This window comes from Cavia porcellus, unplaced genomic scaffold, assembly GCF_034190915.1.
Source record: "Cavia porcellus strain 051 isolate PalLab524CR breed Dunkin Hartley unplaced genomic scaffold, mCavPor4.1 scaffold_14, whole genome shotgun sequence".
Classification (NCBI taxonomy): domain Eukaryota; kingdom Metazoa; phylum Chordata; class Mammalia; order Rodentia; family Caviidae; genus Cavia; species Cavia porcellus.
Window position 1 is genome coordinate 37,823,627 of NW_026947497.1, and position 27,602 is coordinate 37,851,228.

General features: G+C 36.6%; 2 protein-coding genes across 4 annotated transcripts in view; one reads left to right on the top strand and one right to left on the bottom strand.

Annotated features, from left to right (window-relative positions):
- Abce1 (ATP binding cassette subfamily E member 1) overlaps positions 1–3,187 on the bottom strand; it is a 32,818-nt gene extending 29,631 nt beyond the window's left edge. The window contains exon 1 of the mRNA XM_005006787.4: positions 3,000–3,187. The gene's annotated coding sequence lies outside the window, so the exon portion shown is untranslated. The remainder of the gene's footprint in view (positions 1–2,999) is intronic.
- The window catches only part of Anapc10 (anaphase promoting complex subunit 10), an 82,958-nt gene continuing 58,542 nt past the window's right edge, over positions 3,187–27,602 (top strand). For 2 of the 3 annotated variants that reach the window (XR_010051482.1, XM_013140778.3), the window contains exons 1-4: positions 3,211–3,366; positions 4,238–4,366; positions 11,925–12,015; positions 23,543–23,663. Coding sequence is in view for 2 of the 3 variants with exons in the window: in XM_013140778.3 (XP_012996232.1) it covers positions 4,252–4,366; positions 11,925–12,015; positions 23,543–23,663 (327 nt within the window). In the remaining variant the exon portion in view is untranslated. Of the gene's footprint in view, positions 3,367–4,237; positions 4,367–11,924; positions 12,016–23,542; positions 23,664–27,602 lie in introns of all 3 variants that reach the window. The other variant, XM_003476845.5, reaches the window with a different exon arrangement.

Here is a 27,602-nt window from a genome sequence, read left to right on the forward strand (position 1 = left end):
ACTTAGAATCTGCCCATTTTTCATGACTCTGGTAAGAGCCACCAATATCATCTCTTAGCTGCACTACCCTAACAGGTTTCTGACAGATTTCTTTTTATCCTTGCCTCTCTATTCTAACCTTCGACAGTACTCATAATAACTAGAGTAAATAATTCTTTTAAAGAATAAATCAAATCATAGCACTCTTCTATTTCAAACGGCTGTAATGGCTTTCCTTCTGTCTGAGTAAAAACCACATCCTTAAAGTTACCAGTGAGGTACTGCTCTGCCTCTGTTAACTTTCTGATCTGGTCTCCAACTACTCTACTCTTTTTCTATTGGCTCCAGCTAGCCTGGCTCCCTACTGTCCCTAGCGCACATCAGATATGTTCTTACTTTGGGGTCTTGCCATTTTTTTCTTTTTGTCTGTAATATTCTTTCCCCTAGAGAGCAATACAGGTCAGTCCTTCAAGTCTTTACTATTTCCTATGGAGTCTTCTCTATACCCAGCCTAAAATGCACCTTAACTGCCTTTTTACTCCTTTTCTTGCTTTGTTTATTCTCCTTACCTCTGTATTTCATATATACACGTGTTACATGTATATATGTATATATAATACATGTATTATATATACATACCTCTATATTTCATATATACATGTATTATATATACATACACAAACTTATCACGTCTACATATATTCTCTTTTCATACTTTTCTCTTTCTCTGAAAAAAATGTAATCTATTATCATGAGGAAAGGAAATTTTTGAATTTTGTTCATTCCTGTGGCTATACTAGTGTCGAGCATATACTAGGAGCAAAAACATTTGTTAGATGAATAAGAAAACAAATTTAAATATACTATATATAATTTTCTTCTAGGCTACAACAACCTCTAAAGTTTTGCATACTACCAATGTTTTACAGTGACAATTTTGCATGAAACTATATATTGGAATAAAAGAATCACCCTGAAAAAAACTATACAGTTGTATAATAAACAATTACTCTTTTAAATACTGTTCGGTTATTGTAAGGAAGGCAGAAACTGACTTTCTTGCCTTGGAAGAAGAAATCAATTGACTTGAATGAATATGAAAAAGTATCATCCTCAACAGTGGTAGCTTCCTAAAACCTAATAAAAATGGACACTATACATTCAATTTAAATGCTGAATGCCTTTCTGCAAAATACCTTGTTGTGAAATCTAGCAGAGAATACATCTTTTATAATGAAAAAAACTTCTATAAATTTATTAAAACATTTCATTTAATTTTTCAAACTGTTCTAAAAATTAAGAGACTTGTAAAAAGATGATTATGGTGGAATAAAAACATACCAAAGGTGGCTTAAAAATGATTTCAAAAATAGTAAATTATAATGTATTTAAGAAAAATCAATATAGATTCTTTGTGCAACTGTTAATTCACCATGTAAACATTCTTAGATCAATTTTTATACTCTTTTCAAGGATAAAAGAACTCTCTACTTTTTCATTAGAAAACTTTTAGATGAATGAAGGTTGGTAGACGACTACATGAACAAAATTTTAATGATAAAAAGGGATTTTAAGGTATTTTAGATCTGAAGACAAGCTGTACAAAACAGGTACTCAATTCACTGTCATCTCCAAGCTGAGAGGAGAAAGAAAAAGTGAGGCATATACACAGAAAGCATTTAGTCTAACACCTAAATCATCATAATGTTGAATAAAAGCATTTAAAGACTGCTGTTACCTCGTAATGTTTGAAATCACGTGAAGTATTAAACCTATGCTTACTGTTGATTATGAGTCTTATAAAACGTAAGCTGGGAGATGTGCATAATTTTGATTTCAGTGGGTTCCCCCCTCTGGCAATTGTTAAACGCTCTTCTAGAAAAAATTAAGAGAACACATTTTTAAATTAAAAATAAAACCCTAAACACCGTTTGGTTTAACTACAGTTAAGAGCCTTTTGTTGCACTGAAAGCATTGTTGGTGGGTGGCTGCTACAGAATCAATTTTCTCAGCATACAGGATTAATGACTGCAACATAAATGCCACAATCAACACTGTCTGCGGTCTGGTTAAAAAAAAAAGGTAAAAATAAAAGAAGCTGTTTGACACTTTGCTTTAGTTACGGATTTACTGTCAAAAAAGAATATGTAGTTTATGGGATGTGGGGATTCAGCTTTGCCCATCATTCATTCACAACAAATACTAAGTGCGTACAATATCCATAACTCTGAATTTAAACACAAAGATATTCTGCATAAAGACACTACCCTTGATCTCAAAAAGTTTACCATGTTATAAAGGAAAAAATGGTTAAGTCACCAAGGGAAAACGTGCGGAGTGTCATCAAACTGATCCCCAAAGCTGTAGGAATTTAAACTGGGAAACTACTAGGGATAACTCCGGTCACAGCACAGGTTGCTTTATGGGAAAAATCAGAGCGACGTAGGTCCATCATTTCTATAAAGCGTGGGAGCGGACTAGGAGGATTCGGACTTCATGGCGGCAAGATGCTATGACTCATTCCACAATCATCAAAAGGTAGAACAAAAACCATAACTTCCCACGATCAAATATGCATATGCGACAGTATATCCATTTTCCTGTAAGAGGAGCCCAGGAGCCTGGAGGATGCTCTAAGTTGTGAAACTGCCTTCTTCTTCAGCGGGTTAGCACCAGGGCGGGAGCAGGGAGACGGGGAGTGCAGGGTGCACGGGTCCGTTCCGAGGCTATGGCTCCCTAGGACCATTCTCGAGGTGCAGGCTGGGGATGGACAGCAGCACCGAGCGCCAGGATGGTGAGACCAAGCGCGAGAAGCCCGCGAGTTCTGCGCGCCGCCCGCGCCCCGGCGGTTCCAGCTGTCCCGCCGGCTCCAGCTGTCCCGCCGGCGCCGGCTGCCACGCGCCGATGCATCCTGCCACCGCCATCCAAGGCCTAACCGCAGGCTCTTGGAGAACATCTCCAGTCTTTCCAAAGTGGCAGGCGGCAGCTAAAGGCCAAATCCCTCCCACTTGCTCACCTACCTGGAGAAAACGACCCCCTCGCGGTGGGGAGCACAAGGGCCACAAGAAGTCTGGCCTCCAAGCCTCAATCACACAGCGTGTTCCCACAGCCACCGGCCAAAATGGCGGTGCCCAGTCGCCGCCTCGCGCAAGCCATTGGGCGTAATGCGCGTGCGCGATAGTGCGCGAGGCGGAGCCCTGGATGTGGATGACGGTGTATGTGACGTCACTGTTCTGCGACTCTCAATATAAGTCACTGGGGAAGCCAGCTATAAGGAGCTGAGTGGGAGTGGCGCGCATCTGCTGCGGTCTTTGAGAATCTGAGACGTGATAAGCAGGACTGCAAGCTGTAAGTGCGCTTTTCCCCAACATAGAGAGGAACCGCTCCGTAAGTAGATGCCTTCTCCCCAGTTTCAGTCACCTATACTCGCGGTCTTCTCAGGAGAGGCGGGCCAGGTGTGCAGCCTGAGTTATTCTGGTACACCCAAGGTGTCAAGCAGGACCAACCCAGCGGATCCTGACAGCGCTCCTGGTGGCAGTCTGTCTTTGACCTCGGCTGTCTGTGTTGTGTGGTCAGTTCTTCGAGCTCACAAATCCAGTCTTCTCCGAGCTCTCTGTTTTATCCACTTGGTGGCGTCTAGTCCCAAATTCGATAGTTGAATTCTGCCCCAAGGCAGAGATGTTTTATTTTTAATGTAATGTAATGATGGCTACAGGCTTAATTTATGGCTGGAACCTATATATCCTTTTATTCATGCAGTAAATTACTTATTGAGCTTTATGTCTCAGATCTTTGCGAAGTTTACAATCCATTGTCTCTACTTTTACTTAATGAGAAGTGTTTGTGTGGCAACCTGGGAACAATTTAAGATCTAATAGGAAGTGTCAAGGAAATGGTTTATAGAACTTTTGAACTCGATTAGCATTTGAAATAATGTTCTTTAACAGTAACTGCTCCACCAATGCAGTTTTACATACCCTTCACTGTCCAAGAAGTATTCTTCACATTTGCATAGCTTTATTAAAATTAAAGATATAGAAAAGCACTATATGAGCTATCAATTTTTGTATTAATTTTTTTGCCTTTTACAAAAAGATACTCATGGGGCTGGGGATTTAGCTCAGTGGCATAAGCGCCTGTCTTGCAGCAGAGACAGTCGTGAGTTCGATCCCCGGTACCGATTAAAAAAACAAAACAAAACAGAACAGAAAGATACTCAGATCTCAGCATAATGTATATATTATTTCTTTCTATATAGACTGTTATAAAAAAATGACCACACCAAACAAGACACCTCCTGGTGCTGACCCTAAGCAGTTGGAAAGAACTGGAACAGTAAGGGAAATTGGATCACAGGCTGTTTGGTCACTCTCATCTTGCAAACCAGGTAAAGCAAAACAAAGTCAAAAACCTGTGGACAGCAGTTACTTACAGTATCCTTATACACTGGACTAACTTTAATATTCTTCCTATTTAGATGCTTCATTTTTGCTCTGATGAACTGGATTATCATTTATTATATATCTCTGTCCAGTTGCTGTATTTATGTCTAGTTAAATTTAACTTTAATGAAGTCTTCTCTTTGTCCCCCATCTCTCTGCCATAATTCAGTTATTTAGTTGGGCTTTTTTTGATGGCCATTGCCCAGGATAAGGGAGTGGTACTTTTTAAAAATTTTGTACCCGGTATTGAACTCGCAACCTCATGCTTGTCAGACAGGTGCTTATTCCACTGAGCTAAATCCCCTGCCCTGAGTGGTGCTTTTTTTAGTGAGTATACAGTGGGACTTTGGCACACAAACTTAATTCTTTCCACAGTTCTGGTCACAAACCAAATTGAACAAGAACTGAATCAAATTTCCCTATAAGTTCAACATTAAACCTAACCACTGAATTTGATTTGGTTCTTGTCCAATTTGGTTTGCGAGCAGAACTGTGTAAAGAGTTAAGCTCGTAAGCCAAGGTACTACTGTACATCCACCAAGATTTTTTTTTTTAACTTTTGCTTGGATAGAATTCTTTTCTCCTGAAAACATGTGAATGCCATTTCATTATCCTCTTTTTGCATATTTAGGATAAGAAGGCCTATGCCTCTCTCTCTCTCTTTTTTTTTTCTAAGTAACTTGTTTTTTCTGGAAGTATCTAAGATTTTTCTTTGTATTCTTGGAGTTCAAGACTTTTGGTAGGATGAGCCAGGACAGGTTCTGTGTTTATCTTTTCTTATCTATCTAACATATAATTTCTCAGGTATTTTCTTGTTTTTTTTTTTTTTTTTGTACTGGGGATTGAACTCAAGACCTTGTATGTGCCAGGCAGGTGCTTATGCCACTGAGCTAAATCCCTGGCAGGGAGGTATTTTTAATCTGTAGACTCAAGTTCAACTGAATTTCATTAGCTTGAAGAACTTAAATTTTATACTAGTTTAGCAGTTTTCTTTCTTTCAGAAACTCCTATAAGTTATACGTTAAGATTCCTGTAGCCATCTTGTCGTGCGTGCTTCTTTTGTTTCCCACAAAATTTCCTTCTTTCTTTTTATGAGTAGTTGATTGAAGTATAATTTACATAGAATAAAACTTTCTCTATGGATTTTAATAAAAACATTATAAATATCATTATAATCAAATGTAGAACATTTCCATCTTCTCCAAAAGTCTGTGCCCTTTTCTGAGCCTTTGACAACTTTTGATCAGTTTTGAGTCCATTGGTTTTGCCTTTTCCAGAACATCATTGTATAGACCTTTGGGTCTGGCTTCTTTCACTTAGTATAACTTCATTTATGAGGTTTGGTTTTGCACATATCAGTAGTTTGTTCCTTTTTAATCACTGCTTATTGCTACAGTTTATTATGAATGTGACCATAGTTTATCTATTCATTAGTTAGTAGATACTTAGATTTGTAGTAGCCAACTTCCAAAATGGTCACCAGTGATACCTTTCAATATTCATACCATTTTGTACTCCTTTCCCACATTGTGACCAGCGGAGTATGACAAAAGTGACAGTATACAATTTCTGAAACTAGGTTATAAAAGATATTACAGATCTTCTTGCCTTGATAGGATCACTCACTCTGGGGGTAATCAACTGCCATGTTTTGAGGAAACAGGTAGTCCAATGGAAAGGTTTGGTGAGGAACCACAGCCTCCTAACAATAACCAGTAACAAACTGAATCCTGTTGTGTATTAGAGCAAGCCATCTTGGGATACATCCTCTGTCTCCAGTCAAGCCTTCAAGTAACTGCTTCTGTAGGGATTTAGCTTGACATCAGTGTGGCCATTTTGAATTATAATTGCCAAAATTGTCCTTGAATAAGCCTGGTTGATTTTTCTTGTATAATTTCCCAGCAAACAATAAGTAAGACCATTAAAGTAATGTGTAGGGCTTTAGGACCCAGACCCTGGTAACCACAGTACCAAGAATGTGCCTGACACCTTTGCTATTAGTTTGAGATACTTTACAGTTTAATGAAGTCACTTTTGTACCGATTGTTATAATAAACTCCTTCCTTTTACCTTAAATTGTGGGGACCCACCTGTCTTGTTGCTGTCCCAGACATGATACTTCTGTACCTAAGACTCCCATATAAATGCCTTCTGTGAAATCCTGGATCTCTGCTTCTTTGTTCAGTCACACATTACCCTGTGGCTGGTTCCATAGACATACTGTTAAGTTCAACTTTATTCTTTCTAATTTTTCTGCCTGATGGATCGTCCATGATGGATAGAGGGGTGTTAACATTCCCAGTTATAATAGGTCTTGTCTATTTTGTACAGTTCTATCAGTTTTTTCTCAGGTACCTTGATATTCTGTTGTTAGGTGCATGTATATTTAGGATTATTGTATCTTTTTGTAGAATTGACACCACTGTATGATGCCCTTTTTATCCCTGATAACTTCCTTTGTTTAAAAGTTCTGCTTTGTCTGAAATTAAAATAGCTACTTCAGCTACTTTTAATTAGTGATAGATCTTTCCCCATCTCTTTATTTTTAAACTATCTTTGTTTTTATATGTAAAATAGTTTCCAGAAGAAAATTTAGATGTGCCTTGTTTTAAAATTCACTGTCTCTGTCTATTCCCTCTTCTTTCTTTTTAATATTTTACAAGGCAGATCTGCTGGTGATAGATTTCCCCAAGATTTGTTTGTCTGAAAGTTTTTGTTCTTTCATTTTTGATTAAGAAAATTTAAAAAAGCCCTTCCTTCTTCCTTCTTTCTTTCCTTTCTTCATTTCCTCCTTCCCTCCATCCATCTTTTCTTCCTGATTGAACATAGGACCTTCTCACTGAGCCATGTGCCCAGTCCTTTTGTATTTTTAATTTTGAAACAGGGTCTCAATAAGTTGCTCATTCCAGTCCTCCTGCCTCAGCCTCCCAAAGGACTGAGATTACAGCTGTGTACCAGTGTCTAGATTTTTTTCATTATAACATTTCAAGTAGTTTACTCTCTTACTGCTTTCTGAAGAGAACTCTGGTGTAACTTTTATCCTTATTCTTGTATGTGAGAACCCCTCTCCCTCTTCCTCCTCTTCCCCCCTCCCTTGCCCTTCTTCTTTTTATCCTCTCTCCTTCTCTCCCTCTCCCTTACTTGGCAAGATCTCATTATATAGTTCAGTTCGGTTTAACTTTGAACTCACTGTGTAGCCTGAGCTTCTTGGGTCTATGGTTTGGTGTGTTGTCATTAATTGTAGAAAATTCCAAGCCATTCTTCAAATCTTTTGTGTTCTCATATGTGCTTATTTATTTAGTGGTAGGGGGATTAAATCTAGGGCCTTTGCACTAAGCTATATCTCCAACCTTTTTTTATTTTTGTTTTGGGACAGACTCTTATTAAGTTGCTAAGTTGCCCAGGCTGGGCTGACTTAAGACACTCCTGCCTCAGCCCCTAGAGTGCTTTTTCTTCTGATGTTTAATTACATTCTTGCCACTTTCTGTAATTGCTATAACTGGGGTGTTACAGCCTAAATTCCTCCAGTGTCTTTGTTTTTCTCTTTTGTCTTTGGGTTTCTCTAGAATCAAAATAGATCAAAGATATAAATGTTAAAATAGAAACAATCTGGTGGAATATAAAATACAAAAATCTTAAAGTTATACATGCAGGAAAGGACTTTCTGAAAAGAACTCCAATGGCACAAGAAATAATACTCAGAATCAACAAATGTGATTTATCAAATCAAAAAGCTGTGCACTACAAGGAAACAATCAACAGAGTAAAAAGATAACCTATAGCACGGGAAAAAGTTTTGGCAGGTATCCCTCAAACATAACACTAACATCTAGAATGTATAAGGAACTGAAAAAAAAAATTGACTTCCCAAAATAAAAACCCAACCTAAAAATGAGCATAGACTCTTTTCAGAAGCAGTATAAATGGCCAATAAATACATGAAACATGTTTCAACATCACTAGCTATTAGATAAATGCAAATTAAAACTACATTGAGATTCCATCTCACTCCAGAAAGTATAGCTTTTATCAAGATATTAATAACAAATCTTGGTGAGGCTGCAGGGAAAAAAGAATCCTTGTACACTGTTTATGGGAATGTAAAGCAGTACAACCACCATGGAAATTAATATGAAGATTTCTCAAAAACTAAAAAAAAGAAATTCCATTTGACCCAGATAGTCCCTATTAGAAATTTTCTTAGAAGATATACAGTCATCTTACTACAGTGATACATGTATACCCATGTTTATAGCAGTGAAATTCATAATAGTTAAATCTTGGAAGCAGCTTACACGTCCATCAACAGATGAATGGACAAAGAAAATGGGATATAAAAATATAAAAATATTGGAAGGCAGTGAGGAGGAAAAATGATAAACATGAGATTGGAAATAAAATAAACAAGGGCCAGATAATAGGGAACTCTTAGAGGCCAAGAAAAGGAAGTTGATTTTAAGGACAAAGGGAAACCACTGGAAATATTAAACAAAAAAGCAGAGAGATATTACACAAAAATTTTTAAAGAGTCACCGTGGATAGTAGTTGCTGGTAGACCAACTGTGAGTGAAGGAAAGGCTATTTGTGAATTATGTAAGAGATGGTGCTGATTTTGCCTAAGGTGTGAGCTGTATATATGGCTTTGGGATATATGTGGGGGGGGGTTATAATTATGACTTACTGAAGGACAGGAAAGATTCAAGAACAATTTCCTAGAGTGTGGTCGAACTACCAATACTACTTTTTGGGTTGAGAAATAATGAAAGGAAAAGGGACTCAATATATTTTGAGTTCAAAGATAAATAATTTGATTTGGATATAACTTTTGCAGTGCCTCATCAGCATTTTGGTGGCAGTGTTTAGTGATCAAGTGACTATAGAAACTTGCAGTTCTGTTGAAAGCTGTGGGTTGTGGATAAATTTGAGGGTCAACAATATGTTGATGATATTCTAAGTCAGGGAGCTGCACTAACTCACCTAGGGAGAAAATATAGTTAGAGAAAAGAGTGAAGTTTTCAGGTACTTTCAGCAGCAGAAGAATTAACAAAGAAAGGGTACTACAGAAAAGTATCCTTTGGACTGGGGATATAGCTCTTGGCACTAGCACTTACCTGGCAAGCGAGAGGTTCTAAGTTCAATTCCCAGTACAACCCCCCCATCCCAGTGCTCTTTGAACTAGGAGGAAAAGCAGGAGTGTGGGAGATCATGGAAAGAAACTATAATGGTCCATTTTCTGTAAATATACTAAGTTAGCTGAGGTTGGGTAACTTGTGAAGTAAAGAGGTTTACTTAGCTCACAATTTTGGAGATGAAAAGTAGAATATCAGTTGCCTTCCTTCTGCCATCTCTGGTGAGGGCACTCTGGCTGTTATTGTACAGTTGAGAAGCTGTAAAGGAGACAGCTGCATGCAAAAGGGGCCAAGTACAATATAGGGAGTGGACTTCTTTTATAATCACTCTGAGAGCTAACTCACTTTAAGAGACCAGCGTTAATCATTTTGAGTGATTAACCACCCAATACTAGGTCCTTCCTCTTAATGGTTCTACTGTGGTACCACCACGATGTTAGAAACCAAATCTCCAGCACATGAAGCTGTGCTAGACAAACCACATCCAAATCATAACAGAAGCCAAGAGAAGACAGGGTTTCATAAGTTAGTTAATTCTTTTCTTCAGTATAGCTATTATGTTGGACAGTGTAGATTTAGAAGAGGAAGAGACCCAGTGGTTATTTGCATATCAGAGAGCCAGAGGGTCCAGGAGCAGCTGAAGGTAGGCCAGGAAGCTCACTGCAGTCACTGATGGGAGTTTGCATTGGAAAGCCGAAGAGTCTGGTTTGGAAGGCTGAAGTCTGCCCTGGAAGCTTGAGGGAAATGGAGACAAGTTTCCAAAGATGGTGATGAAGACTGGCGCTTCTCCAGTGCGAACAGTCAAGACTTCTTTCCATTTTAACTTCGTCTAGGCTATAAGCCACTCATAATCTAGAATGAGTCTTCCCTTCTCACTTTGGGGCCTACATGTCAGTCCTCCAGAGATACATGAGCTTTATGCATCTGCTGAGTTGTTCTCACTCAAATCAAGTGAACATACGACAATTAATCATCAGAGGCACATAGTTGATTAAATAGATGTTTAGGTTTTTTCATATTAAGTCTTCAAAATTTAATTAAAAGTTTCAGAGTATCTTGAGTTTCACTAGCAATGGATAGATGATAGATGGTCCTGTACATTATTGGTGAAGAAGCATTTTGGGGGAGAATTTGACAGTATTTGTCAAGTTAAAAATTTAAATGACCTGGATTCTATTCTAGTTCATTCTCAAGATTGTAACATTTATAAAGATTATAAATAGACATTTATCATAGTATTGTTTATTGTGCTAAAATATTGAAAACTAAATGCCCTATAGGGATTTCATTAAATAGTTATAATATTTCTGGACAGTGATATATAAACTTCAAAAACATGGAAGCTGTTTATGTTGAGGTATTATATATTAGTAAATATTAAATGATTTACTATGTATAGAATGATTAGAATATGTCTGGCTTATTAAATGCAGTTTATGTCTGGCTCATTAAATACAGCTTATGATAATTATTATAATTGTTAAATTATTGATATGGAATAATCTTCCAGCTATTATGTAATATGGGTGGAAAAAGAATACTAAGAACAAAATTATGTAGTATGCCACCATTTGTGTTGAGAGGGTGAGAAAAGGGAATACACATCCTTGCTTGTGTACATGCAGTGTCTGTCTGTGGATAGGCACGATACTGATAGCACTGATGATATTTGGAGAGAACAAGATGGAAGGTAGATAGTAATTTTTACCAGGTTCTTTTTTGTACTTTTTCAGTTTGATCCATAATAAATATGTTAATAGTAAAATGTAAATTAAATCCACTTTCTTAACTTTTTTTTTTGAAAAATCTACTTGTTACTCTTAGTTTCATTTGTAGAGTTAGTAAACATTATTGTGGTTTTAATCAGGAAAAAACCCACAAGATCATTTCATTTTCAGTCATCCAGAATGGTTGCAGTATATAAGATTCTGGGAAAATTTAATTTTGGTTAACTAGAAGCACTGCCTTTCAAAATGTTTTTTGAAAATATTTCTCATCTATTTTCTTGTTGTAATGGCATGGTAAACGTAGAGATTATTTTCAGAGATATTACAGGATGCAGAGATCACTCTTATAGTCATATTATGAAAGGTATGAAAAATTTTTGAATACATATAATCTTTAGCATATATATCTGAGAAGAGGTTTTTTGCAAAACCAATGTCTACAAGAAGTTGTAATAATAAGCTTTGTATGCTAGTGATATTTCTTAAGAATTGAGAATTGGATTAAAAAAATGGAAGAATTCTGGTTGTTTCATATTTCTAATAATCTTGTTTATCAAGTTTTCTGGACAAATATATATGATAGTTTTATGTTTTGATTATATATCTCTTTTATAATGGGAATTTATTGTCATTTTTGTTATTTTTAGGATTTGGAGTGGATCAGTTACGAGATGACAATCTAGAAACTTACTGGCAATCAGATGGTTCCCAGCCTCATTTAGTGAATATTCAGTTCAGGTAATAACTTTTTGAAATTTTCAACTGATGTGGGTAAGTACATTTATTTTACTTATGTAAAATTTAAAGAAATATAGAAATTAAATGATATATACCTGACTATGCTTTGAAACTCTAAGACTAGTTTTTGCTTAATTAGATTACAAGCATTTTAAATTGTGTGAATTTCTTGTGGTACCTATTCAATTCCTTTATGTAGTTGTTTCTCAAATATATTTTCCAATATGATTTATATTTAGAAGATACTTTTAGAAAAATATATTTCGCTTATGACCTGTTATAGTATCTTAATGTATTCCATACAGGAAACATGGAGTGACGGTGTTAAATTCTTTAACTATGGGAGTACTTATGTAACTTCTCAAATTTGGAGTACCATTTAGAAAAAAATTATTTTAGCTTTGAACCTCTAAGGACAGTTTCAGCTTGAACATGCTTAGTTTTTTGGAGAAAGGAAAGCAACTGTGTCTTTATCAACTGATCTGAATTTTTTTTGTTGTTACTGTTTTTGGTTTATTATGTAGTTCAGACTGGCCTTGAACTCACTATGTGCTGAAGTTGGCCTTGATCTCATAGTGATCATCCTGCCTCAGCTTCTTAGGTGCTAGGATTATATATCACCATGTCAAGAAACTGATTTTAATTTATTGACATAGATGGAAACCAGTTAACTTGGTTATCTTGCTTCACTTATATAATGTATGTTAACATTCTGTTGCTTTGTATTTTTGTTTTAATTGTCCTAGAGTGCAGATCAGCAAATGTCACTTAATATAGCCAAATAATAAGTATTTCAATCTTTGTGTGCTTTTTTCCTCCCTTGCAAATAAAACTGTGTGGAAGAGCAGTGAGTAAAACAGATAATAAAAATAGGTCATACTGACTACACTTTTTGAACGTTTATTGTCAGGTATTACATTATCTCATGTAAGTGCTTCAATTTAATGTTTTAATAGGATTATAAATGTTTCATTTTTGTAATCCATATAACAACAGTTTTGGATGTGTGTTCTATCAGTTTTTTCATTTTGCACTTAAAGAAAATGACACTTGGAAAGATTAAATAAATTCCACAGGTTCTATGCCAAAGAGTTATGGAGTCAGAATTTGATCTCATCTGCTTTGACTTCAAAGGCTAGGTTTGTAATTAGTACACTGAGCTCTTGTGAACAGGAAAGTATAGTTGGTCTCATTAAAACAGTCAGGAACTCCAGGTCCTTACTTAACTCAGCCCTTGCCTCCAGACAGAAAGTCTAAGGCTTCGAAGAAGACATTTTTAAACAAGTGTTTTAGGGAAGGAGAAATTTGTTAAGAATTTTGAAATAGGGGGTGGGGATTTAGTTCAGCGGCATAAGCGCCTGCCTGGCAAGTGCAAAGTTGTGAGTTTCAATCCCCAGTACCAAAAAAAACAATTTTGAAATAGAGTTATAAAGAAGTACAAGTACAGAACAACTTTTCTTTCCCTGAGTCATTTCAGAATAAGTTGCCTTATCTTTTATATCTGTGAAATACTTTATGTCATTTCTATAACAATTTTTTCTGTATGAACAAAGATACATGCTTAGGAAATTTTATTTATTTATTTAGAGATACAGTCTTACTATGTAGTTCAGGCTGGCCTTAAACTTATGGTGATCTACCTGCCTCAGCCTTCTGAGTGCTGGGATCATAGGAATATACCATTATATCGGGCAAGAAATTAAATTTTGATGCACTATTAGCATTTACTTATGTAATTCTGTTTAGTTTATATCAGTTCCAATAAAGTTGAATCCGGTTGAATTTTTTAGTTACTTTTCTATGCTTCCTCTTGATCTGGAACAAACATATCTTTACTCTTTCCTTGACTTTCATGGTCTTGACACTTTTGAAGATTATAGACCATTTATTTTAATGAATGTCCCTCAAATTAAGTTTGATATTATTCCTTCATCAGTAACTTTAGGTTATACATGTGGGAAAATAGCACAGAAATGGTGCTGTATCCTTTTCTTTGCATCCTGTCATGTGAGGTGTGAATGTGATCTTCCCCCATTACTGGTGATGTTTGCTTTTATCACATATTAAGATAGTATATACCCCTCCATAGAAAAGTTACTCCTTTACTTTTGCAGTAAGTAAGTATTTTATGGTACCTCGAGTATCTTATTCCTCTTTTAACTTTCCACTTTGTCCAAATAAGAGTTTCCAGTTTTACTCACCAGATATAATTATTGTTACTATTTTTGTTTCAGTGCTCACATTATCCCAGATTTGGCACTGGGAATCCCTCCAAAGTGGCTGTATGACTTTATGATACATGCCTGTGACTACTTGGATAGTTACTTTTTTACTGGCAGCACTTTGTGGCTTGGCCTGGAATCAGCTTTTTCTCAAAGGGGATCTGGATTTGTATTTGCGTGTGACCTACATATATTCCCTCACTCTGCGCACTGAGGAGGTTCAAGAACAGCAACATCCTAATAGCAAAGAGACATCTAATACCAGATGTGTCTCTGTGTACTGTTGTAATTGGTGGTTTAGTGGGGAGTAAGTTTAACTTCACTTCATATTATGATATGTATGGCTGCTGCAGATCAGATGTGATCTTAGAATGCAGTGATGAAAGCATAGGACTATTTACAAAGCCTTTGTCTTAGTTACTTTTTCTCATTGCTGAGACAAAATATCCCATGCACAAAATTAAAGGAGGAAACGTTTATGTGATTCACAGTTGATAGAGGTTTCAGTCCATAGTCAGCTGGCTCCAAGGCAGGGTAGTATGGCAGAGGAGCATCACAGAGAACAACAGTTCATGGTGGACAGAAGGCAGCAAAGCAGTGAAGCAGGGAAGAACCAGCAGCCAGTAAGCAGCAACAGTAGTTCTTTCTGTCCCTTTTCCTCTCTGCGGGCTACCACGCTCAGGTGCAGGTTGGGGCACCCTTATTCCTAGTACATCACCATGAACCAATCCCAGCAGCACGTCCTTAGTCCCAGTATCACACACTTTAGGTACTCCCAGAAAAGATTTAGTGAATTATTTTCTATTCGGTAGGGTCAGTACTCTTATTGTTGAAATTTTATTAAAAGTAATGTCTCTCCTCAAACAAACCAAAAATAGTGAAAAGGGTGTTGTTATTTTGTAATTTCTGTGAATCTCTTTGGTGTCTGACTGAAAACTGTCAGAATCTCATTTTTGCTTTTTTGTTAAACATACTGCAGCATCCCATGGCAATTAGCCTTGAAAAACTCCACTGTATACTTAGAATGATTGTGAAAAAGGGCAGGTGGCATTTTAGTGTTATTAAGAAAATAGTTGTAACCTTGCCGATCTCCTGAAAGGGTCTTAAGGTCCCACATGGATCTTGAAGGTCATTAGTGAGGTTTGTATATTTAAGGTCTCTAATGAATGTCCCAGATATTTGAAAGAACTGCCTGCTTTGTTTCTTGGAAACTCTTTTTACATCCCGGCCCTCTGTGACCTCTGGGAATCATTTGACTTACCACTTCCCAATGATTGTTCTTTCCCCAGTGGTGATTCTTTGCCTGTTCTTGTGCAGTTCCACCCTACCCATGCAGATTGGTATTTGTAGAAAGGCTCAAGGGTACCAGATGAGGAATTTCGTTTTTCTCTATGTAGGTTCTTCCTCATCAGTGTGGTGAGACTGCCAGATCCTCCTGCCTTCTTCACTGATTGCTTGCATTCAGACCATCTAGTTACTTGTAGAGCTCAACTCTTTTTTCTTTGGAGTCATAGTCCTTTGCTGGCTGTTGCTCAACATCTGTAGATAACTGTTTCACATGTTTTCCCAGGGTTCTAGTTGTTTATGGTAGGAAAGGAAGTCTTATAATAGTTATTTCTTCATGAGCAGGCATTGTAGACTTTTTTTTTTAAAACAAACTATGACTACTGAAAATTTTTATTAAGGTCTCATATGTCCTATTGTCTTTTTTTTTTTTTTTTTTTTGAGACAGGGTTTCACTATGCAGTTCAGGCTGGCTTTGAATTTACTTTGTAGCCCAGACTGGCCTCAAACTCACAGTGATTCTATTGGCTCAGCCTCCTGAGTCCTGGAATTACAGGTGTGTGGCAACATCCCTGGCTTCATATGTCCTTTTAAAATAATTTTTGTTTTCTTTTAGACTTGAGTGAAAATGATCATTTTAATATCCTGCTAACATTGACTAGAAACAAACTTCCCACAAAGAGAATATTTTTTCACTCTTATATTAGGAACGAAGAGTAGAATCATTTATAAATGTAAGTCATTTGTTTGATTTTTGATTTGGACAAATATGTGAACTGTGTATTTTTTCTTTTATGTCTCAGTCTTCTGGTAGAAGGAATGATAAGCAGGATTTCATAATCATTTTGCTTTTTAAGTCTTATACTTTAGAAGTTATTAGTTATTGTTGTAGTCAGGGGTTGTACACAGAGGACAATTAGAATCAAGACATAGAGTTTATAATATTATTTTTATAATGGTCACTGGGAGTTAACTTTGAGTGTGACTTTTCAGCTCCAGCGTAAACACTCATACCACTAGCACAGCTCCTTCATCCTGCTGGCATAGACTTTCTGGCTTCCACCGCTGACCCATGGATCCATAAAAGAAACTGGCGTGAGTCCTTCTTGTGGGCTCTGGACCTCCAGTTGGACTCGTGGGAGGCACTGTCCTGAGCTCTGGATTTTTATCTGGACTTATGCGGGACATTGCTGTGGGATTCAGGCTCTTGATTAAATAATCTGTCTTTGGTGTTGCGGATGTATTTCCTGCATTTTCCTGCAGGAAAAACAACAAAGACAAGGACTGTCCTGAAAGGCACCACAGCCATCCTCAGTGACATGGAGGCTCCGAGCTCCTCCGACAACAAGCATAGTCGGGTACGTGCCAGGAAGCCAGTGTGATGAGTTCATCCTGGAGACCAAGCGGCACATGTCTTCCTCTCCGGAGCCAGGAAGCAATGCTCGATGTGAGGACCAAAGTTTTTCCAGGAGAACCAACAGCTCACACAACAAATCCTAGGAGAACCCACAATGCTTCCTTAACGCCTCAACCCTCAACACCTCCCTTCTTCTCCACCTATTTATCTTGGCAACTTTCCTCAGGTGGAGCATCTTTGGTCAATGCTGTGCTGTTGTAATCCAGCTGGTGTTAAATTGACCACCAGTTCTTAATCCATAACAGTTACTGTTACATAGTATAGTTATGTAGACTTAGATTAAATTCTGGCTTCCTGTTTTACTAGGTATGTAAATGAGCACTACTTGTTTAACTGGGTTGGAGTCCCTGTTTCCTCATTTGTATTGTGCTTATAGTAATGCTTTGTTAATTAGGAATGCAAACTTCTAGCATAGGGCGTCTAATAATAGTGTTTTCCATAAGATGGAAATTCATTTTTCTATCTCTTCCTGTTCTTTACATTCCTTCATTCTTAGTTCTTATCTACACGGTTGCGTGATGATCCAAGATACCAGTGAATTTCACCCATGACAGCCTTATCCCCAGCATGAGACAGAGCTGGTGAAAAGGGACATGCCTCCCTTTTAAGAGACTTTCATTTCATCATATCCCATTGTGTTTAAATCTTACTAGCTGTAGCTTAGTCACATAGTCATACCTAGCTTTAAGAAAGTTGGGTGTTATGAAGAAAGAAGAGTGACAAAGAGTACCTTGTGTCAGAATTTAATGGGTTCCAAACTACATGAAAAATTTTGCAAGAGACAGTAAGTAGAGATCAAAATATCACCTTTGTAAGATGAAACATAACTTCAGTAAATCTGTAGCAATGTGTTTCTTAATATGGAACCCTAGAATTAAAAGACTTACTCATCTAGTTATAAAAGTACTTACCCAGGTAACACCTGCTTCTATTAAATTGGTGGCATGAAGGAACAAAACAAAGATTTACTTCCTGCCTGTAATTTTTTCTCAAGAGAAAAGGAAAGTGGATGAGAGGAAAAGAAGGTCCAGGAGAGTTACTTTGTTAACAGAAGTGGGGGAGTATTACCCTCTCTCTTCTCTCCTCATGCAATAGCTTATCCAAAGAGTTCAACAAATTGCCTGGCACATAGTAAGCGTTCATTATGTGGTGATTATTCTAATAGCAGCTTAAGTAATTCAAGTAGCCACCACTACTTCCTATCATCTGTACTTTATTTATTTATTTTTGAGACAGGTTTTTGGTATGCAGTTTAGGCTGGCTTGATCTCACTTTCTAGCCCAAGCTGGTCTCACCTTGCAAGGATCCTCCTGCTGCAGCCTCCTGAGTGCTGGGATTATAGGTGTGTGCCACCACATCTGGCTTCATCTGTACTTTTAATCTTCCTTAAATTGCTGTTTGAGAAACATAACGATTTTCTGGGCAATATGATTTTTGATTAATCATGAGATGAGATTGATAGCTTTAAGAGGCTTCATTATACTTTTTAGGATAATAGTTTTAAATTTTTGATGAGCTTGAAGTATCTTGCAAACTAATGAATCTTATGTTTACAGCATAAATTATATATATGATTTTTTGGCATATATGAACCTTAGGAAAAGGACCCATGGTTTAGATAAAATTTAAATAACTGTGAACATCTGTATATCACTGTAAGTTGATATTAATGATTTAAATAAGTATAATTAGTCATAAGGAAGGCTATCGTGGTAAAGATCATGTGAGATAATATTCAAACTATGACTATGCACATCTGGTAACTTTTTGACTTAAGCCAGTTACTAATCTGAGTACAGTATTAGTATTTTTTGAAAATCGGTAAAATGGTGACAGTAATAGTTCCTGTATTACTAGGTTGAAGAAAAAATAAAGTAATACATACAAATCATAATTTCTGGGCCAGACACAAAATATTCACTTGCTGTTTGCCACTATTGTTTTATTGTCACTAATGATTTACTGTTCTTGCCTTTCTAGCCTTTCCTTGATTATCTTGTAGGTTTCAGTGACAAAAGTATCCTGATTTCATAATTTAGAAATAAAGTTATTCTGAGCAAAGAGCTTTATCCTTTAGATCAGATTTTTAAAAAACTCATAATTACTATTATCTTTGTTGCCTTTGCTCTCTTTACATTAAGAAAGTTGGTTTTCTTCTGACTTGGACTCATCAATGAGAAGGCCTTTACTATGCTCTTCCAAATTTCCAATTATTTGTCTGCTTCCTCTTGTGTCATTGTAGGCCCATTAGAAAGAGAAAGATGTCAGTTTCATACCTCTGGCCTCTTGAGAACTTAGTAGTGATATTCGTGCTTTGTCGAGGCTATAGTGTTTTACATCTTGATCTGAGGAAAAATCCTTAACTTTCCCATTCCTTTTTGATGATAGAAGAGGCTTACACAAATGATTCCCTTAAGAGCTCTAGACCCCCAGCTTTTTTATAGGCTAATGTTTGATGGACTACTTCTGTTTAAGTTTATTGTTATTAAGTGTATCAGTTTGTGCTAGAATCTAATTTTTAAAACACATTTCAACCCACTTATTACTGTTTTGTTGTGGTTAGTTTTTAAATTACCTATTTTTTGGTGATGATTGAGTGACAACTCATTCCAGAAAATTATTCAGAAAATATAGAATCATTAAGAAAGTAAAGATCTCACATAGTTTTACTCCACCAAAGTAGTCACTTTTACATTTTTTGTGTGAGTCCCTCTAGACCCTTTTCTATAGTTGAATGTAGGTTAAAATTTTTGTTTTTCCCCTAAGTGCAGTGTATCTGGATGTACTGTTTTATATTCTACTTTCTTCCTAGCATAACTATATGTTTGCATGATTATTTTAAATACAGATACTCTTCTAATTACAGTAAGCCTATTGTAAGTTGTATTTTTAATGCACTTAATCTACTGAGCATTGTAGCTTAGCCACATAGTACAGTATAATGTAGCGTGTGATTGGTTACCCTGGAGATCCTCAGCCAACTGCCCACCATTTGAAGAGTGTATCTTACTGCACATTGCTAGCCAGAAAAATAGATCCAAATTCAAACTTTGAAGTATGGTTTCTAGTCATGAAGTATGGTTTCTAGTTATGAAAGCTTATTGCTTTCATAAATATTTTAAAGTCACAAGATTGTAAATCAAACTGTTATAAATCAGGTACCATCTGTAGTTACATACTACTTTATTGAATGAATATAATCAGTTCCTTCTAGTAGTGAACATTTAGGTTGTTTATAATGTTTTAGTAATTTAATCACACATCAATATTTTCCTATATCCATTTTTTAAGTCTTTTAAATGCATTTTTTAGAGGTTGAATCAGTGGGTCAATTGGTTCTGAAAGTATCTTTTTTTAATTAAATTTGTGTATTATTTGAAAATACGGTAATATTTTCTAATATATTATCAATGTCTGTGTATTTTAATTTCTTTCTTTGGTTCTTAAAAATTGAACATCTTTTTATATTTTTGACCTGTTTGCTTTTTTCTAAGGTTAATTTTCTGTTTTCTTATTTCCTGATGATACGTGTATTTTGAAAATGAGCAGAATTTTAGTTCTTGTATTAAATAACAGGTTATGTTTTCTATTTTTAAAAAAGGCTTGAGTCTTTTCTGGACTCAATTTTTCACCTAGCAGATTATTTTCAAATATTAATATAAGAAATTAAGTAACTAGTAAATAAAACCAAGCTTGTTAAAATTGTTTCCTTATCTAATGCACAATTGAAGATATTGGAAATCCTTAATGCTTTTTTGCACACAAAGATGCTATACTTGATTTGGTTTTGCTGTTTCTTCTCTGCTCGTATTTAGCTCTTGATCATTGTATTAGTCAGGGTTTTACTAGAGAGATCATATAACACAAAATAGACAAATGTATAAGAAATTACAAGATTGGCTTATGATGATCAGCCACAAGAGTTGGATGAGTAAGTGTGCAGAGGGTGTGTGCAAGCTGGAGACCAAAAGATTCAACTAAGGCTGAAGAATCTTTGCGGGAAGTCTGAAGGATCCGAGGCAGAGTCTGTGCTGGAAGCCAAGAGACGATGTCCAAGCCAAAGACAAAGACTGGAGCTCTTCTGAAGAATGGAACTTCATCTGTCTTTCCTTCCCTTTTATACCATCCAGATGAGCCTTTTTAGGGCTTAGAATTGCTAAACAATTTAGTTAAGCTTCTGAATGTCTCAAGTTGACACAGTCAATCAACTACTACAATTCACCCCTTGTCAACTTGGCAACCATACACATATCCTTAAAACAATCTCCAGATACAAAGACATGCATATTATTGTACCTAAAACCAGTACCCTGTGGATGGTGCCACGGTCTGCTGTCAGTTGGAGCAGTACCCAGGCTTTCCTTTCTTGGCTGGATTGCTGAGCACTCTGAACCTGATTCTAAGGAATAGGTTCTGTATGCCACTGCCATTCTGGAACTTGGTGTGGCCTTTGCCGCTATTCTGGAGCATGGCACTTGAGGTTTTTTCCACCAAGCAAAGTCTTTCACTTTTGCAGTTTTGAGGATGCAAAGAGTGGAGACCCGTCATCACTTTCCATGATGCCTTCAGGCCATCTTTTCTGTTTTCCTGTTCTTTCTCAGCAGGCAAGACCTCAACTCTTATCTTTACAGTCCACATCTATACTGGAGCTTTCTTTCTTGTCAAACTTGGAACATTTTAAATCAGTTTGCTGGGCTGTTTGCTTTTCATTCACAACATAAATCTGGCTAAAAGCCTCAACAATAGCCATGCTACTACTTTGAAATTCCTTCTGTCAGATTAATTAATCTGCTGCCCTTAATCTCAGTTTCAGGCAAAGTCTCTGGATACATGAGAAACTTTCTGGCAAGCTGTAACACACATCTGCAGTCCAACAACCAATGCAGTCCTTCTCAGCAGAAACCTCCAAGCCTGATCTTTACCTGCAGGATTTCTGTCAGCCTTTTGGTCTTTTGAGCTCTGGTCAGAATTTCCCATACAGAACAGCCTAAGGCATTCCAGTACTGTGCTTTCAGGTGACACCTTAGAACCTTTCCAAACTCTTCCCACAAGCAGTTCCCAAAAACTCTTAAACCACGTGGTTGAGTATAGTCACATCAACAACCCCAGTCTTTTGGTAACCAAATTCTGTCTCCATTATTTTCTCTCATTGCTGAAATAAAATACCTGATACCCAAAGTTAAGGAAGGAAAGGCTTATTTAGCACATAGTTTGTGGAGGTTTCAGTCTATAATCAATTGGCTCCAAAGCAAAGTGGCACATGGCAGAGGGCAACAGTTCATGGCAGTAGAAAACCGCACAAGCAATAAGAACAAAAGGGGGAGGAACAAGGCTCTTTCTCTCTCTTATATGGTATGCGGGCCACCCACTCAGGGCTGGTGTAGTACTCATACCCATAATTCTAGCATTGGATCATGAACCAATCACAAATTCTAGAAACCCACATCCATGACCTAAATGAGAATTTGGGTGAATCTAGACAAAGCATAACATTCAGCTGCTGATCTTGAGACTCATGCACATCCCTTTATGCAAACTGAGGCATTTAGTCCCTCTCCAAGATTTGCCAAAGTCCTAAACAGTTTCAGCATTGCTGAAATGTCCAGGTCCCACCTCTCCTCCAAGATAGAAGGTAAACTTAGCTACAAACCTCCATACAAATGAAAAGTTAAACATTTCTGGCATTCAGTGGTGCAAGATAGACATTTCTATTCCAAAAATTGCAAACAGGGGAATCCAAAGGAATGGGACCAAAGCAAGTCCAAAATCCAGCAGGGCAAACATTAAGTCATATAACATCTGAAGCAATCTGTGGCAAATTGTGAGCTCTCATGGGTTTGCATGGTTCTACCCCTGTGGCATTTGTGGTTATAGCTTCCAGGGCTTCTCTCTTATGTTCACTCTGCTCCACCCTTGTGCAGGTTCCCTTAGATGATCCACATTCCTGGCTTTTCCAAACTTCTGGTGTGTCCAGTGCACCTTTGGCTTTTTACTCACAGCTTCACACACTGTTCTCTCGGGGGCACACTACTTGGTCTCCCACAACTTCTGAAATCTAGGTGGAAACCTTTTTTTACCTCAAAACTCTTGCATTCTGCATTCAAAGTCTGGAGTCTACTGCAGTGTCCTGTGCAAGTCTGCTCCAGCAGGCCAATCAATAGGTCTGTGATGGAAGGCTGGAGAATCCAAGGCAGAAGCTGAAGAGTCTGTGCTAGAAGTCAAGAGATGACATCCAAGCCAAAGGCAAAGACTGGAACTCCTCTAAAGGATGGACCCTTATCTGTCCTTCCTTCCCTTTTATACCATCCAGGAGATGAACCTAGGGTGTAGAATTGCTGACTAATTTAGTTAAGCTTCTAAATGTCTCAAGTTGACACAGTCAACCACTACAATCATGATGTCTATATAAGTAAAATTTTATACTTTTACCTATATTTTTACATATATTCTTCCCTTTTATTACTGTTGAAATTAAAAGGAAATGGTAATTATTGATCCACTCATTTTAGTAAACTATGATTCTTTTTAACATCAAAAGAAAGATGCTTTGGAAATAATCTTGTGTATGACAAAATCCATCTTGTTTTTTCCTTGTTGCTTTTAGAAGAAAAACAACAGTGAAGACATTATGTATTTATGCAGATTACAAGTCGGATGAAAGCTACACACCAAGCAAGATTTCAGTCAGAGTAGGAAATAATTTTCATAATCTTCAAGAAATTCGGGTATGTCTTTTAAATTTTTAATTATGTCATCCTTAATTCTTGCTCTTTAGAAAATAATTGTGGTTGCCATTTGATTAGACAGATTAAAATATTAGCATATTAAAGGAAAATTTTTTGGTTATAGAAGGAAATTTGTTTGTGTGTGTGTGTGTGTGTGTGTGTGTGTGTGTGTGTATATATTTTTTTTTTTTTCTAATTCTCATTGTCACTTATATTTTCCCCAATATTTTTTTATGGAAGTTTTGAACACAGAAATTGAAAGAATTGTATGATAAATCCTAATATACTTATCTATTGGATTTTTCAGTTGTTAATGTTTTACTATATTTGCATTGAAATGTGTTAATCTCATATTTTATGCCTTTCAAAATAAGTTACAGATGTCTGTATATTTCACCTCAAATACTTCAGCAGAGTACACTAGTAGAACTATCAATATTTTTTCAGATAAAATTTATGTACAATTTTATATAAATTTATTTAGGCTATTTGGTGCATTTTGATAGATGAATGTATCTGTGTAACCCCAACTCATTTAAGATATTGAACATTTCCACCCACCCTAGAGAATTCATTTCTCTTTCTGGTCTGTCTATACTTTCACCCTACAGTCTGAGGTAAATACTGTTGTGGTTTCATTTGATTGTTTCCATTGATCAGTTTTTTCTGTTCTAGAATGTGATAGGTGGAACCATATAGGATATAACTTTAAAAAAAATTTTTTTTTTATTTAAAGAGAGAAAACAACAAAGAAACAGGAAAAAAGGGTAGAAATAATACAGAATTACAAAAAAATAAATAGAAATCACTAGTTGATAAGTTACATATTGCCATCTTAGAAATAGTTGTTCAGGTTACAAAATTAAAGCATACAAAGTGACATTCAAATAGTGACACTGCCAACAGTTCTGCTCAATGATCCAACAAAAACTTAGTAATATGGTTATCAGTCCTACACACTTGTTTTTTTTATCTTAAAGAGGGTACAATTAAACATATCAAGACAGAATGAAACAGTTCATAAAGAAACAATTTAAAGAAATACGGATTTCAAAGCAAGTCCACTGGAGATCTTCACTGTCTATCTTATTGTCTCTAGTTTTCTTCCGAATAGTTGTCCTCATCACACACATTGAATACATACTGTGTACTATAGAACTAATCAAATCATTATAGGGTGATGAAGGCTTTTTAGGTCTTCAAGACCTGACATTGGGGAAGTCAATAATGACTACCATAATGTCTATCATTCTCTTCGTAGTAGCTGTCCTTATCTTTATGTATGCTGCAATTGGACTTAAGAGACTAGAGTAATATCACTCTGAACAGTGAATAATAGTATTGCTAGATTTCATATCAGAATGTTACAGAGTTAGCATTGGGTTTGTTAGTGTCTCTTCTTCTTCAGAATATCTGTTCATTACATTGTGCATTATATAATCTGTTCCCGTAAATATTTAAAAAATTCTTCCCATGTGTGAATTTCTACTTGTATATCTATCAAGACCACAAAACAAATTCCTAGAAAAACATGCAATGAAAAAGACACGTAAGACCACAATGTTAGGTGATCTACGGTAGTTACTGTGCTTTCTCTTGATATTTTCAATAGACTTGTCCACATCATCAGGCTTAGTACAGTTAAGCATAGTATTACATAGCTATTTTTATAAAAACACAACTTTGAAGACATTGTAGGACTTGAGAGTGGTTAATAATCAAAACCAGTATGGATATCTTTTACATCTTGTAGTAGTTGCCTCTACTCTTAGACTTGATACTATCAAGCATACCAAATTCAAATAAAATCAGCCAGGGCAAAACTGTGGTCTAACAAGCCAGCTTCAAATAAGATCAGTTATAGTAAGACAATGTAAGTAATACAGGGTTTCAGTTTAAGTTATTAGGAAATTAAGGATAGTTAGCATGGTATAACCTATTTTGGGGTTAGATGTCTGTGCCCTCAAATCTGATATGAGACTGGAACAAAATAAAATCAAACTAAACAGAATGATAAGACTACTGTGACTTTTAAATCCTGATACACTATTAACAATGACCTCTGCCTTCCTTTTTTAGGCTATTTTTCATCTTTCCCTTTCTCAGGATGCTTTGTATGTTTTGGGTCTCACTAGCCCCTTTAGTTTTTAGATTAGGGGGCCACCCTGTTATCTATCTGAGTGTTGCTGAAACTTTTTACCCCTGAGCTTGATCTTGAGCTGTACTCCTTTACTTACTAAAGTCATAGGGTTTTCTTTCCTTCCAACTGTGTAGTTCTACCCTGCCCAAAAGTGTCATAGCTTTCCAATCTATCTGTCGCTGCTGAATGAGTTGTCTCTATTTCTCTCTGGTTTCCTGTCACATCTAGCATTGTTTTTTCATCTTTGACTTTCAGTTTATTAACCCTCTTTCTGATTGAGTGTATTTCCTATTCAGAGCATCTTGATAGAACCTGCCTCCTAATCTACTCTGCCTGTTTCTCTTATTTTTTAATTTTAGTGTATCAGCGCTATCTATATTAAAGATTATAGCTTATCGTCTCTGCCTCATGTCTGCTATTCTATTTTTCTGCTATAATTTGTCCACTTTACTCCTTCATTCCACTGTCTGCCCCATTCATTGAGGCCTCTCTGCCACTGTTGCTGGAATCCTGGTATTTTTTCTTCTCTCTCTCTGGAATGTCCTTCAGTATTTTTTGTAGGGTTGGGTTGGTGGCCATGGACTCCCACAGTTTCTCTTTGTCTCAGAAACATCTTACTTCTCCATTAATTTTGATAGAGAGTTTTTCTGGGTACATCAGTCTTGGTTGCAGATTATTTTCTTTTAGGGCTTGGATTATTTCCTCCGAGGCTCTTCTTGATTTGAGAGTTTGTGTTGATATATCTGTCGTTATTTTGATAATTTTCCCCTTATAGGTAATGTGCTGTTTCCCTGGCTGCTTTTAATATTCTGTTCTTTTGGTGAATTTCTGGAATCTTGATTATTATATATTTGGGTGTAGATCTGTTTTGGTTGTAGGTGGCTAGAGTTCTGTATGCCTCATTCACCTGGATATCATTTCTATTTCCTATGCTTGGGAAGTTTTCCTTTATTATTCTGTGAATAGTCTTTGTAGTTCATTTTTGGTTACTCCTGCTTCGTTGTTCACATGCTTTAGTCTTAAGTTATGTATCCTCTTGTCTTCCTCTAGCCTTTGAATTGTTTCTTCCTGGTTTCTTCTTATTTTTAAGAGTTCTTTTCTTTCACGATCATATATCATAAATCTCTCTTCAAGTTTCAAAAGGCTAACTTTAGTTTCTGTCAAGGCATTTTGGCAGTTTTCAATGGAGTTATTAGTTTCTTGATAATCTCTTTGGATCTGTTTCGTGTATTCTAGGTTATGTTTAAATTTTTTATAAAGATTTCTCTTTCTTTTCTGAGTTCCTCTGTTTTTCCATCTGTGTTCTCTTGGGAGGGGCTTATCTTTTCTTTAATTAATCTTTTTATATCTTGCCTCACTTGGATCAGAAGTACAGTTTTAAATTTGTCTATGAGGTCATGAAGTTATTTATGTCCGCTGATGCTGTTTCTCGTATTGGATGGTTACTACACTGGTTCTCTTCTGTATTTACTTCTCCTGGGCTTATTTTCCCAGGTTCAGCAGCTGGAGGTTTTTTTTTTAAATTTCTATCTTTTGTCATGTTTCTGGTTTCTTTCAGACACGTGTGTCCTCGGGGTCTCTGGCCCTCTCCATATTGCTTAGGGTCTGACTGGGGTTTTGTTCCTTCCTCAGTTTGCTGTTATCTGAGATACACACAGGGATGCAGGGACGGTGCAGGCTAGCCTTGAGCCTCTGAGCCAGTAAATCCACAATTTAGGCTGTACCTGTGGACGTAACAGAGTCATGATAATTTTGTACCTGCTTATTGGGTCCCAACCAGATGCATGGCTTAGCCCCAG